The sequence below is a fragment of the Cydia fagiglandana genome, chromosome 18, assembly GCF_963556715.1.
Source record: "Cydia fagiglandana chromosome 18, ilCydFagi1.1, whole genome shotgun sequence".
NCBI lineage: Eukaryota > Metazoa > Arthropoda > Insecta > Lepidoptera > Tortricidae > Cydia > Cydia fagiglandana.
The window spans coordinates 14083593-14096936 of NC_085949.1; the positions used below are offsets into that span (position 1 = coordinate 14083593).

General features: G+C 39.0%; 1 protein-coding gene across 1 annotated transcript in view; it reads left to right on the plus strand.

Moving 5' to 3' along the window:
• LOC134673175 (dynein beta chain, ciliary-like) overlaps nucleotides 1–13344 on the plus strand; it is a 75588-nt gene that overhangs the window by 57288 nt on the left and 4956 nt on the right. Inside the window, exons 69-77 of the mRNA XM_063531130.1 lie at nucleotides 234–489; nucleotides 7648–7829; nucleotides 8648–8779; nucleotides 10094–10226; nucleotides 10514–10740; nucleotides 10853–10976; nucleotides 11457–11593; nucleotides 11798–11993; nucleotides 12652–12825. Coding sequence (XP_063387200.1) covers nucleotides 234–489; nucleotides 7648–7829; nucleotides 8648–8779; nucleotides 10094–10226; nucleotides 10514–10740; nucleotides 10853–10976; nucleotides 11457–11593; nucleotides 11798–11993; nucleotides 12652–12825 — 1561 coding nt within the window. The remainder of the gene's footprint in view (nucleotides 1–233; nucleotides 490–7647; nucleotides 7830–8647; nucleotides 8780–10093; nucleotides 10227–10513; nucleotides 10741–10852; nucleotides 10977–11456; nucleotides 11594–11797; nucleotides 11994–12651; nucleotides 12826–13344) is intronic.

Consider the following 13344-nt stretch of genomic DNA (forward strand, 5'->3'; position numbering starts at 1 on the left):
GTTCAATCGTAGGTATTGCGAATTCTTATACTTCACGCGTCGAATGATGGTCCCTATGACAGTTCCTCCAAGACACTTTTGAATAAACTTAATTTGAAAAATAACTGGAAAAATATGTTTTTATCGTATTTTTATTACATAAATATTACATTAAAATATTCTCAGTTCATAATAAAATTAACTGTCATCATTGGACGCACAAGGTATCTCTTATTTAAATGCTATCTTTCCAGACGAGCAGCCACACGTGCTTCTATAGTGTATTTCATTTTGAACGACTTGTGCAAGATCAATCCTATCTATCAGTTCTCTCTGAAAGCATACAGCGTCGTTTTCAAGGACGCTTTGGCCAAGGCAGAACCTGCGGAAGAACTCGAGCATAGAGTTAGAAACCTCCTCGATAGCATCACCTTCTTTGTCTATGTTTATACTAGTAGAGCCCTGTTCGAAAGGGATAAACTGGTGTTTTTGTTCATCATCACTTTACAGGTAACTAATAGTGCTTACTTGTTTATGTTTATACTAAAATGATTGGTTAACTAGTCTGACCAGACAGGCATTGTAGAAAAGAGGCCTTACAATTAGTTGATCGAACTTTAAAAAAAACCTGACCTACTTGTTCTGTCACTCTAAGAATTAGGTACTCGAGTCAAGGGAGGCGACAATTTGATATGCTTTTCAACACACTAGCTGGACAATATTCGTTTTTTAAGGTTCCGTACCTCAAAAGGAATATCAAATATCAAATATCAAATATCAACATTTATTCAGCAAATAGGCCACAAGGGCACTTTTACACGTCAACATTGAATTTACATAAAAGCAAAAATAATAACATCAACAATTTTATAAATTAAAACTAACAATTCAATCTAACGTATTACAATTACTAAGAGATGTATATGGTCTCTTAATGTCGAATTACATACAAAATACAGATAAAAAAACACACACAAAAAATCTATAATATTTAGAGGTGTAAATGTCTCTAGGTGTCAGAACTATAAGATTATATAGTTTATCAAGTTATCCTTAGAGATGTATAGGGTCTCCAAGAGTCAATATCCTGTATAATTAATACATTCATTAAAAGAAAAGAAACATACGAGAACAGAATGAGGCGTCTCACTGTAATTAATTAATAAAAGTTACTAAGTATAATAGCTCGTGTTAGCTTAACAGACCAGTCTCCACAAACAGCACCCGTTCACGAGTATGACGCGTATCTCAGCCATCGCCTCCCTCAACCTTCATTCGGGAAAGTGGCGACCCGATCAACAACGCCACCGTAAGCAAAGACTTTTAAGCGAGCATGACATGTTCAAGCTACCGGCCTATATTAATATTAAAATAGTAATAACATGTAGCTGTAAGACACGGCATTTTGTGCTCATATGTTACATAAAAAGACAGTAATATAGCTTCACATAATTACTAGCCTAAGTTGACTTAGAGATAAGTGTCAGAAACATTAAAAATATAGGTAAGTATGTACAATCAAAAATAAAAATCAAATAAATAAATATGTACTTAGAGATGTATAAGGTCTCCAAGTGTCCAAAACTAAAATTAAATTAAACAATATAATCAAGCGAGAACATCATTGTCTCATGTGTCAATTCTACTGGACACTAGCATATTTAATTCAGTGTAAAAAAAAAAACAATATTTATTTAATTCTTATTATACTAATGAAACCAATCAAGCTACCGGCTTAAAAGCATCTCTATCGTTTATAAAATCATTTACAGTGTAGTACGCCTTACATAACAAGGAGTGCTTAATGTGCGACTTAAATTTGTGAAGTGGTAAATTCACTACATCAGTGGGGACTTTGTTATAAAAACGTGTACAGTTCCCGACGAAAGACGTACTAACCTTACGGAGGCGGTGGGCGGGCACGGCAAGTTTATGTTTGTTTCTAGTGTTATAGTTATGGATATCACTGTTAACCTTGAATTCGTGGATGTTTTTCCGAACATACATAATATTCTCTAGTATGTATTGAGATGCAACGGTAAGAATGTTAACTTCTTTGAATTTCTCTCTTAGGGATACTCGAGCGCCCAGTCCATAGATGGAACGTACAGCTCGTTTTTGCAGCACAAATATTGTCTGAATATCTGCCGCTTTTCCCCACAACAGAATTCCATAAGACATAACACTATGGAAGTAACTATAGTATACCAGCCTGGCCGTCTCTACGTTTGTCAGCTGTTTGATTCTCCTCACTGCATAGGCTGCTGAACTAAGTTTTCCGGCTAGAGTGCCTATATGTGCATGCCATTGCAGTTTGGAGTCTAAAGTGACTCCCAGGAAAACAGTTCGGTCCTCAAATTCCAGCGTATCACCTTTTATTTTAATCTTGCCGTTATTTACCTGCTTGACGTTAGGTAGCGTAAACTTGATGCATTTGGTTTTCTTGGCGTTCAAAAGCAAATTGTTTGCCGTAAACCAGTTTACAATGGTAGATAGCGCGTCATTAATGCTCTCGAAGCTATTTTCCTTTCTGTCCACTTTAAATATAAGGGAAGTGTCATCTGCAAATAACACTATATCATGTCTATCTTGCACAACTTTTGGTAAGTCATTAATGTATACCAAAAACAGGAAGGGACCAAGAATTGAACCTTGAGGCACTCCGAGGGCTACCGGGGACCCCGCCGATTGAGTTCCATTAATAACTACTCGCTGAGTTCTATCCGAAAGGTACGATGAGACCAGGTCAAGGGCACTAGCTTTTATCCCATAGCGGCTTAATTTTCTCTTCAAATTTTCGTGATCAACGCAATCAAATGCCTTTGACAGATCACAGAAAATTCCAACAGCATCTTGAGCTTTTTCCCAAGCATCAAAGATGTGTTTTAGAAGTACCGCACCGGCGTCAGTAGTTGATCGACCTTTGGTGAAACCAAATTGATTGCTATCAAGCAGTTTGTTTCTGTTGAAATGTGACAATAGTTGATTCAGAATAAGTTTCTCGAACACTTTGCTTAATGCCGGTAGTATTGAAATCGGTCTAAAGTTCGTGGGATCTGTTCTCGTTCCTGATTTAAACAGAGGGATAATTTTGCTATGTTTCATAATATCTGGAAAAATTCCAGCATCAATGCATCTGTTGAAAATCTCAGCTAAGTATGGTGTAATTGACTCAATGATGGAATCTAATACTTTGACAGACAGGCCCCAAAGATCTTCTGTTTTCTTTAAATTTAAAGACCTAAAAGTCTTAAGAACTATATTCGATGAGACATACGAAAATTTGAAGATTTCTGTACATTCTGCCACATTTGTCTTCAAAATTTCTTCAGCGACGTCTGGCGATGAATTAAGGGATCTTGTTGTTTCTACCGGGATATTCGAGAAAAACCGCTCAAAATGATCTGCTACTTCACGGTCGGAACTTACTAAAGTGTCAGCAATTCGTAGGTTGTAGTGCGGATCCTTCAGTTTACGTTTTCCAGTTTCATTACTGATAACTTGCCATACAGTTTTGACTTTATCGCTGGAATTTAGGATCTTTTTCGACAAATAATCGGCTTTAGCGGCGACACACAACATTTTAAAAGATTTAGAATAATTTTTGACGTACTCTAGAAATTCCGGGCTTTTATCAGTTGCCTTTAAATCATATAAGTCGTAGAGCCGGCGTCTTTTCTCGTGAATATCCGGTGTAGCCCAGTCGCTAAATTTAGTCTTAGCCTTGCCTTGCACCTTTTTCTGAATGAAACAGGCATCAAATTCCTTTTTAATACAATTAAACAACTCGGAACTCAAACAGTCAGGGTTTTCCTGGGTACATGAAAGACAACATAATTGTTTAGTAATATTACGATTGAATAAACCTAGGCGACTTTCGGAAATCGGCCTGCACAAAGTATCTTGAGGAATTTCTTCAGTTTTCCCGCTGAAAGAAGCTTTTAGTCCACAGTGGTCAGAACTTAGGTTGTTAATAACAGATTTACTAATCGCGTCATTATTACTAAAGATGTTATCTATACATGTAGCACTGGTTGCTGTGACTCGAGTGGGTTCACAAAATAAATTGACTAAATTGAAGGATTTAAAAGTATTTAGTAACCTTCCACATAATGGCGAATTTTCTAGCAAATTAATATTGAAATCACCACATACAATTATTTTTTTATGACTTCCAAAAACACTACTAAGTACTTCATCTATGACCGATTCGAATAAGTTATAGTCTGCCGATGGGGGCCTGTACACGCATATAATTATAAATTGTTCCAATTCAACACAAGAAAGTTCTATAAGGCGTTCCACTGACATGTCAACAATGTCTTTACGCTCCTTACTTTTTAAATTATGTTTTACCATTATCAATGACCCGCCGCGATTGCAAGATCTCCTAAAAAATGAACTTACTATACTATGATTATTTAAATTAAACATAAATTCATGATCTTTAAGCCAGTGCTCAGTTATACAGAGAATGTCAATATTCGAGTACTGTATAAACAAATCAATTTCGTGTTCCTTACAGGTAAATCCTTGGATATTTTGATGAACTAAGTTCAATAAATTGGTTTTACCAAACATACTAGCATCACAGTGATCAATATGAACGGAGCCGGCTGGTGCACACGTTGTCGTAGCGATTAGTTTAAATTCAAATCACCAGGCGGCTCCATCTCAAACCCTATGCTACCAAGGCGTAAAATACTACGCGACTTAAGGCTATTAGACGCCGTGCTAGCCACGACGGGGTCTTCAATATTATATGCTAACAGGTTAGCACACTCTACAAGACATCTACTCGGTAGGTAGGTCCTCTTATGGGGCATAACAAAATCTTCTATAAATTTATTCGTATCAAAATACGAAATCGTACTACTGTACAAGGAAAGGTTATACAATAAAGAATTGTAATGAAATACCCTCTTATTGACCTTGCTCGACATTCTATAAGGGAGCGCACAGATAATTATTTTAGCAACCTCTCCCCGGTCAATCGCCGACAGCGTAGCGGATAATTTTAAGATATCTCGCTTAGTACAGTCTAAACTATTCCCTAATAAAACTACAAGCGTCGAGTCGCGGTCAAACTCGCCCGCAGAAATAGATTCGATCAAACGATCGACAGAGGCGCCCGGGTGACAGTGGTTGACGACGCCCTGCGACAAGCGCTGCGCCAGCAGCACGCCCAGGCCGGCGCCCACCTCGTCCGAGTACAGCAGCGTGCGGCGGCCGGCGGCGCCCGGGCGGCGCGGCGGCGGCGGCGGGGCCGCCCCAGACCCGAGGCGGGGCGGCGCTGGTGCTGGCGAGGGGAGGCCTAGCGGCGATGGAGCTGGCGAGACAGGGCTCGGCGGGGATGGCGCAGGCTCGACGTAGGTCAGCAGCGACAGAGCCAGCTTGACAAGGCTCGGCGGTGAAGGGGCCGGCTCGACGAGGCACGGCAGCGACGGAGTCGGCTCGGCTCGGCCCGGCCCCGATGGAACCTGCTCGGCTCGGCTCGGCGGTGACGATGGCGGCGGGGGCGCCGGATCCGCGACGCGAGGGGCGGGCGCGGAGTCGCCGCGCAGCTCGGGCGCGCGGGCGGCGCGCGACGCGAACAGGGCGCGCAGCGCGGGCGAGCCCGGCGCGGCCAGGGCGGCGCGCAGCGCGGGCGAGCCCGGCGCGGCGGGGCGGGGCGGGGGCCGCGGCGAGTCCATACGCAGAGTGTAGCCGCTCCCCGGTTCTAGAACATTGTTCATAAAGGCTATGTATTCCTGTAACGCTTTACTTGACAGTTCGTCTCTATTATTTAAGTTTTTCAACTTTAATTCTAATTTTTCTAGTTCATCGGAGCGATGACTCAATTCTTCTACTGTCCGGTCTAGTTGGTATTGGCAGTTTAGAAGTTCATCGCTTAAGGCGACACTGTTACATTTGGATTGTATCATTTTGAATATTGAATTATGGCGTTTTAGCAAAAGTTTAGATTTCTTTATGAATCTACTGAGTTTTAAATATTTTTTTATTTTTTTGGATCCTTTCAGTGCGACTCTAATATCACTACTGCCTTCAATGTGCACAGAACTTTTTAAATCTACTGTTTCTACCATTGGGGAGAACCCTATGCTATCATCGACTGAATCTACATCAAAGCTATTAATTTCAGCAAAAATACTTAAATTATTGTCTCGCAGTCCGGAGTGGCCGGAGCAATACTTGCAACTATGTTTTGTTTCTGACTCCTCCAGCTGCTGTTCTAAGTCCTGGATGCGTTGTAATGCCTGCTCATGTATCTCCTGACAATTCTTGAACTGATCAACGGCAGCTTGAAGTTCATCCCGCTGCCCCTGCATGTCTTCGAACTCAACATCCTGGTTAGCGAGCTGAGACTTGAGGGTTGTGTTTATTCTAACAACTTGCTCAAATTGCTCTGCACTCTCTTCCTGTTCTTGAAGGAGTCTTTTGTTCAATTCTTCGGCTGTTTTCAGTTCTTTCTGTAATTGCTGCATTTTAGCAACCAGGACATCCCTGCGTGTAGTCATCTTAGTAGTTTGAGCTGTAAACATATTGGTAGTGTATGACATCTGAGCAAAATAGATGAATGAAATTCAATGCTTCTAACAGAATATAGTGATTTAAAAAAAAATGTAAACTACAAATGACTTGATTTGTAAGTGATAACTGTGATAAGCTTCTTAGAATTTATACAATAAATTTCATAATTTGCTGTTTTATAAGTTAACTGCTTACCGCAGGGTATGATTTAATGGTTCTTAAGGTGATTTAAGAATGAATTAAGATATTTAGGTATGTTAAAATCCTGTTATGTTTTAAACAAAGTTCTCCTCAAATCGTATGAAGGTAGCAAAAAAAAGTATGACAATTAGAAATAAACTAAAAACTAGGCTTATAAATTATGAAAACAATACTCATCTGTAAAATCTTCGGTGAAATACAGGCAAAAACGGTGTAATTTTTAAATCTGGAACGTTACATCGTTGACAGTTTCCATGTTTTTTGTCGTCAATATATTTCTTCTTATGTTAATGTAACACTTTAGATAATGATACAGCACTATAATTGCGACGTGCAGGTTCTATTTATCACCATAACTTGTTAATTATTCCATTATAATAATTATAATTACTTATTTAAATACGCAGAGCTAATTTGACGTTTGGTCCCGGCCAGTGTTGCCATAAGTCGTAAACGGAACCCTTATAGGATCACTCGTGCGTCTGTCTGTCCGTCTGTCACAGCCCATTTTCTCCAACAGTACTGGACCAATTAAGTTGAAATTTGGTACACATATGTAAATTCGTGACCCAAAGACGTAACGTATCTTACGTAAACAAATGAATTTTAAACAAAAAAAAGGTTTGGGGGGTAAATGAGAAAATTAAAAAATATTGTTTTTTATATCGTATTACATATCAAATGAAAGAGCTCATTTAGAGAATTTCAAATATATTTTTTTTTCTAATTTTAAAATAAATATCTCCGAAACTACTGGGCCTAAAATTTAGAAAAAAATATACAAAATAGTTCTTTACCTATAGATGACAGGAAAACCTATTATAAATGTGCAGTCAAGCGTGAGTCGGACTTAATGTACGGAACCCTTCAAACGCGAGTCCGTCTCGCACTTGCCCGGTTTTTTATGTTATTTAACTATAGGTACTTATTCAATAGGTTTTACAAAATGATGGAAAAGTAGATCCACGAGAATTGGATTTCTTGTTGAAATACGCTGTAGCGCCAGAAACTTCTCCGTACACGTGGCTCTCTAACAACTGTTTTGGTGGCATTGTGACCTTATCTAAGATGGATGCCTTCGAGAACTTGGATAAGGATATAGAGGGTGCGGCAAAGAGGTATGACATTATAGAATAGTATTTATTCGTAAGCACAAACAATCGAGACATTATATAATAAAAAAGTAAACACAAAATAAGATTAAAGTGCCACGAAATGGCCTCATCTCAGCATGTTGTGGTGGCTTCCAGCGCTGATCTGTGTTATAAATTAAAAGTTAATGAATTACAAATAGTAGATTGTACATACAACAAGGGCATAAAGTGACCCATCTTTACCCGATGCAATTTAGCCAACATAGTAGACGAGGGTAAAAATGGATATTTATGCCCTTGTTGTACACTCTGCTTTTCACTTCGATTGCGAGGAAAATAAATTATATTTTTCACGGCAATTTACACCACGAAATTGTTGTAAAGCGAAAGAACAATACATAACCGATTCCCGCCAACTAACTTTTTAAATTTTCAACATGTGATCAGATTTTCAGACGCTTGGTTTTCTGTCAAGTCAAACATTTCGGAGCAGTTTTGAACGATAATCGACTCCTATTTTATGTGATTTACTAAATTTAATGACAGAAAATACAGATTTCTAATAAATTGTAGCAAAAATAAAATAATATAACAAGTTTTGTTATCTACACAATTTTATTGCTCAGTAAAATTGTGCAATATGTTTTAACTGTTTGGCTGTTGAGACCGATTACCTTAGTCTTAGAAGAAAATTTTACTTTTATGCTCTAGACTAATAGAGCATAAAATGCGATTTTATGTCGTCTACGCATGACATAAAGGTGCACTTTTTGAGCATGAGAAGTGAAAATAATATTTAGAATTTGTACCTAATCAGCACATTTTCTGCTACTCATAAACAGATGGCAAAAGTATACGGACGGCGAAGCTCCTGAAAGAGACAAATTGCCGGGAGAGTGGAAAAACAAAACGTCGCTACAGCGTCTTTGTATTATGCGAGCGCTACGGCCCGATCGAATGTCCTATGCGTCAACGTAAATAGCTTATACTGTTAACACCTCTGAGTTTAGGAGTATCAGGGGGCCTAGCTAAGATGACAATCGTTTGTAGAAAACGAAACGAAACGCGGACAGCGTTTCGTTTCTCTCTCTCTCTATCAATCTTCCATATTAGTGCGATAAAGAGACAAATAGCGTTTCATTTTCTCCAGACGATTGTCATCTTGACTAGACCCCAGTCCTTTCTCCATATGATGAAAAAAAATAGGAACTTCAACAAAACTGGCTCGTCAAAAACCCTCGGCGACTATAAAATTATTATTATCGTGTATTTGTAGCTGTCGCTTATAGGTTTAATAGCTTTTGGCCGCGATTTCGCACACGCAGTGCAAGTGTTATTCAAAAAGTCAACCTTATATAAAATTATCACGTATAACTAAAATAACATTTGCACTGCGTGTGCTATCCAAATCGTCGCAGACATATCTAAGTCTAACTCTAAGTTATAATCCAGTAACTTTGTCGAATTTTGTAACCTGGCTATTTTGCGTCAAATCCGGTAGTTCTGGTTTTTTGCAGGCTTGTTTATGATGTTGGCCCAATGAATAATCCAAGTTTGTGACCTCGAGCGCCGAGCGCAACTTTGTCAAAAATCGAATAAACTGCATTTTTTTTAGATTTGGGCGATTATAACCCTAAAGTACTCGTTTTTGATAGTAACTTCCTAGGGCGTTTTTAAAGTAGACTAAATTTGCTACAATAAGACACTAGAATTGTCTCTGTACATCTAATATTTTCCGAGATAAAGCCTTTCAAAATTTTATAATTTTACATCAGTTCTTAGCTATAATATATTATAAGGGTTAGGTAGGTAATTTATATGGAATTCATCACCGCCACGTTCTACAATATATTTATATTTCATAAAAAAATGTATGCGTGACTATTTTGAAAAAAAAAAAAATTTTTTTATTGAAAATAAATATTTTGTAGAACGTGGCGGTGATGAATTCCATTAAAATTATAACATTTTGAAAGGCTTTATCTCGGAATATATTAAATCTACAGAGACAATTCTAGTGTCTTATTGTAGCAATTTTAGTCCACGTTAAAAACGCCCTAGTAAGTTACTATCAAAAACGAGTACTTTAGGGTTATAATCGCCCAAATCTAAAAAAAATTGCGGTTTATTTGATTTTTGACAAAGTTGCGTTCGGCGCTCGAGGTCACAAACTTGGATTATTCATTGGGCCAACATCATAAACAAGCCTGCAAAAAACCAGAACTACCGGATTTGACGCAAACGCAAAATGTTTAATTTTACTGTATTATTATGGCAATTTATTTTAGCGCTTTTTGTGAAGAGAATTTGGGGACAAAGTTCATTGAAGCAAGAACTCCACCACTAGAAAAATCCTTCCAAGAAAGTAACTCTACAACTGCTATGTTTTTCATTTTGTCGCCAGGAGTAGACCCGTTGAAGGTATACATTACAGAACACCAGCTACAAATTTACCATTCTTTTATGTAACTTATCAATTACAGCCTGGCAAAATAGAGTAGAAATTAAAAAGAGGCAACACTGTACTGTCGTCCCGTTCTGCTGTATAGTCAGCAGCAAAAAATAAGTGAGTGGACAGGTTTAAAACCGGTCAGTATGCGACATTGGTTACTATTATCATCGATCCTCCTTAAAAAGAGTGTCCAAAACTCCAAATCCATATAGCTCGTACACAATAATCTGCAGAGAAATACTTATTTATGGTACAGGACTTGGAAAAACTGGGTCGCAAAATGGGCTTTGCTACTGACAAAAAGAATTTCCACATCGTGTCCCTGGGTCAGGGCCAAGAGGTGGTCGCAGAAGAGGCCTTAGGCGTCGCGTCCGCGGGCGGGCACTGGGTAATTCTGCAGAACATCCACTTGGTGGCTAGATGGCTGGCGACATTGGAGAAGAGGATGGAAGAATGCTTCGAAAATCCGTTAGATGATTATAGGTAAATAAAATAAATGTCTCAGAGATCAGTCAATAGATCTCTGCAGCTGATTGTATTAGCGGGTATTTGGTGACCATTTGTTACGATACAATTTTTTTATGTTATGATCCAGATTATTCTTGAGTGCTGAACCCGCTCCCGATCCTGCGTATCATATAATTCCTCAAGGCATCTTGGAATCCGCTATCAAAATTACCAATGAACCCCCCATTGGCATGTGGGCCAATTTGCATAAGGTAATATGAATACGGTTCCTGAATACAGTAGGTAGTATACTTGCCAGTTGTTTTACTTTTGCTTTCACATTTTCCTGATCTTTTGTAGAACAAGTGAGGTTTGAGTACCAAAACGACTATTATTTTCATAGTCGACATCGAGTAGCGGAATTATCAGTACTGCTACATGACAATAGATGTAGCACCGACCGAAAAGTCTAACGCTCAACAATTTTCGGCTAATATTATAACTGGACTAACCGGAACTCTGTTTTCAACGACTTCTGCATTTAATATTAGTTTTAAATTATTGTTAAATACAATTTTCGTGAGTCGCGAAACTAGAGAATTCTGGTATCCAGTAGCGGTACTGATAATTCCGCTGCTCGATGCTAGATGTCGACTGTGAAAATAATAGTCATTTTGGTACCAAAACTGGTGTATGGAGTGACCACTCTATTTCTTACTATATGGTTTAAATAATCAGTAACTTTTCTGCAGTCCTTGGATAACTTCAGTCAAGAAACTTTGGAGATGTGCAGTAAGGAGGCGGAGTTTAAAGCCGTGTTATTTGCTTTATGCTATTTCCATGCTGTGGTTGCAGAGCGGCGCAAATTTGGACCGCAAGGCTGGAACAGGTGTGTTTTTTTATCATGGTACGTTTTTAGACTGACCGAGCGAAACCCAGGCTCCCGAAGTGAGCCTTTTAGTACCTTACCTTCGCCTCCAAAATTACTTGACGATTATATATACTTACTTTATTAAAAGTATTACAGTGTTTGTAAGCTCGAGGCAACTTTTTATTATTGTGCTTCCACTATTAACTCTTACTCGTTTTCCAGGTCGTATCCATTCAATTTTGGCGATCTCACAATCTGCGTATACGTATTGTATAACTACCTAGAGGCAAATCCTCGCGTTCCTTGGGAGGATTTGCGGTATCTGTTCGGAGAGATCATGTACGGCGGTCACATCACCGACGACTGGGACAGGCGATTATGTCGCACATTCTTACTGGAGTACATGCAACCGGAACTGGTAAGATCTCAACTGAATCTTCTTCCGCGCGTTATCCCGGCATTTTGCCACGGCTCATGGGAGCCTGGAGTCTGCTTGACAACTAATCCCATGATTTGACGTAGGCACTAGTTTTTACGAATGCGACTGTCATCTAACCTTCCAACCCAGAGGGGAAACTAGGCCTTATTGGGATTAGTCCGGTTTCTTCACGATGTTTTCCTTCACCGATAAGCGACTGGCAAATATCAAATGATATTTCGTACATAAGTTCCGAAAAACTCAGCTACGAGTTGGGGTTTGAACCCGCCATTCCGGATTGAGTGTCGCATGCTCTTACCGCTAGGCCACCAGCGCTACTGAATGAAAACACAAAATCCATATTAATAAACCTGGAGACTGCGGAGAGTTTTCGGTTAGCAACTGTCAAAGGTTTGCATAGATGGCGCCATCATAGCTTGCCCGTATTACCATCGTATCATTGCCATCCAGGGCATAAAATACCATTAAAGTGGTATCCAGACGGGACTGATCAAATCAGTCGATTTGATCAGAAATGAAATTGGCGTCAAATCGTCAATCTCCAATTTTAGATTTATGGTGATATTAGAACCCTCTAAATTGCAAGTGCAAATGGCGCTTAGTGAATACCAATTAAGTACCTACCTAACTTTTCCAGGTGGATGGTGAATGCGTTCTAGCCGTAGGGTTCACTTCGCCGCCTAATTCGGACTATGCCGGCTATCACCAGTACATTGACGACTATTTGCCCGACGAGACTCCCTATCTATACGGGTTGCATCCTAATGCTGAGATTGGATATTTGACGACGGTGTCAGAACGACTTTTTAGGGTATTCTTGTTTCCTTTGTTTTACTTAATTTTTAGTTCCGGAGAAAAATAGAAATTGGTAGAGTCTGACAAATTGACCAAATATCTATATATCGTAACCTTAGAGAATATAACCAACGGAGTGGTCATTAACAGGCGTTCCCCTCCCTCTGTCGAAAATAGGCGACCAATGGTCAACGACATATCAACCACATGTATGGACTGACGTTTATCTGACATGGCTATGTTTACGTTACGTATACGTTTGATGTGTCCCTCCCCCGCAAATAACGGCAGACTATTTTGTACCGAAAATTATAGACATGGCGTCTCCGTTGGTTATATCCTCTAAGATCGTAACACAACAAAGGTACCAAAAGTAAGCATGTTTCGATATATTTGGCTTACTTTGGACGTCACTATTTACTTGATGTTAATTGTACCCAGAGCTATGCTCTGTATATATCTTTAGGTATTTAAATTAAAGTAAACAAAGAATTTGTACATTTTCGGGTAGTTATAACATTCATTGGTTAAGCAA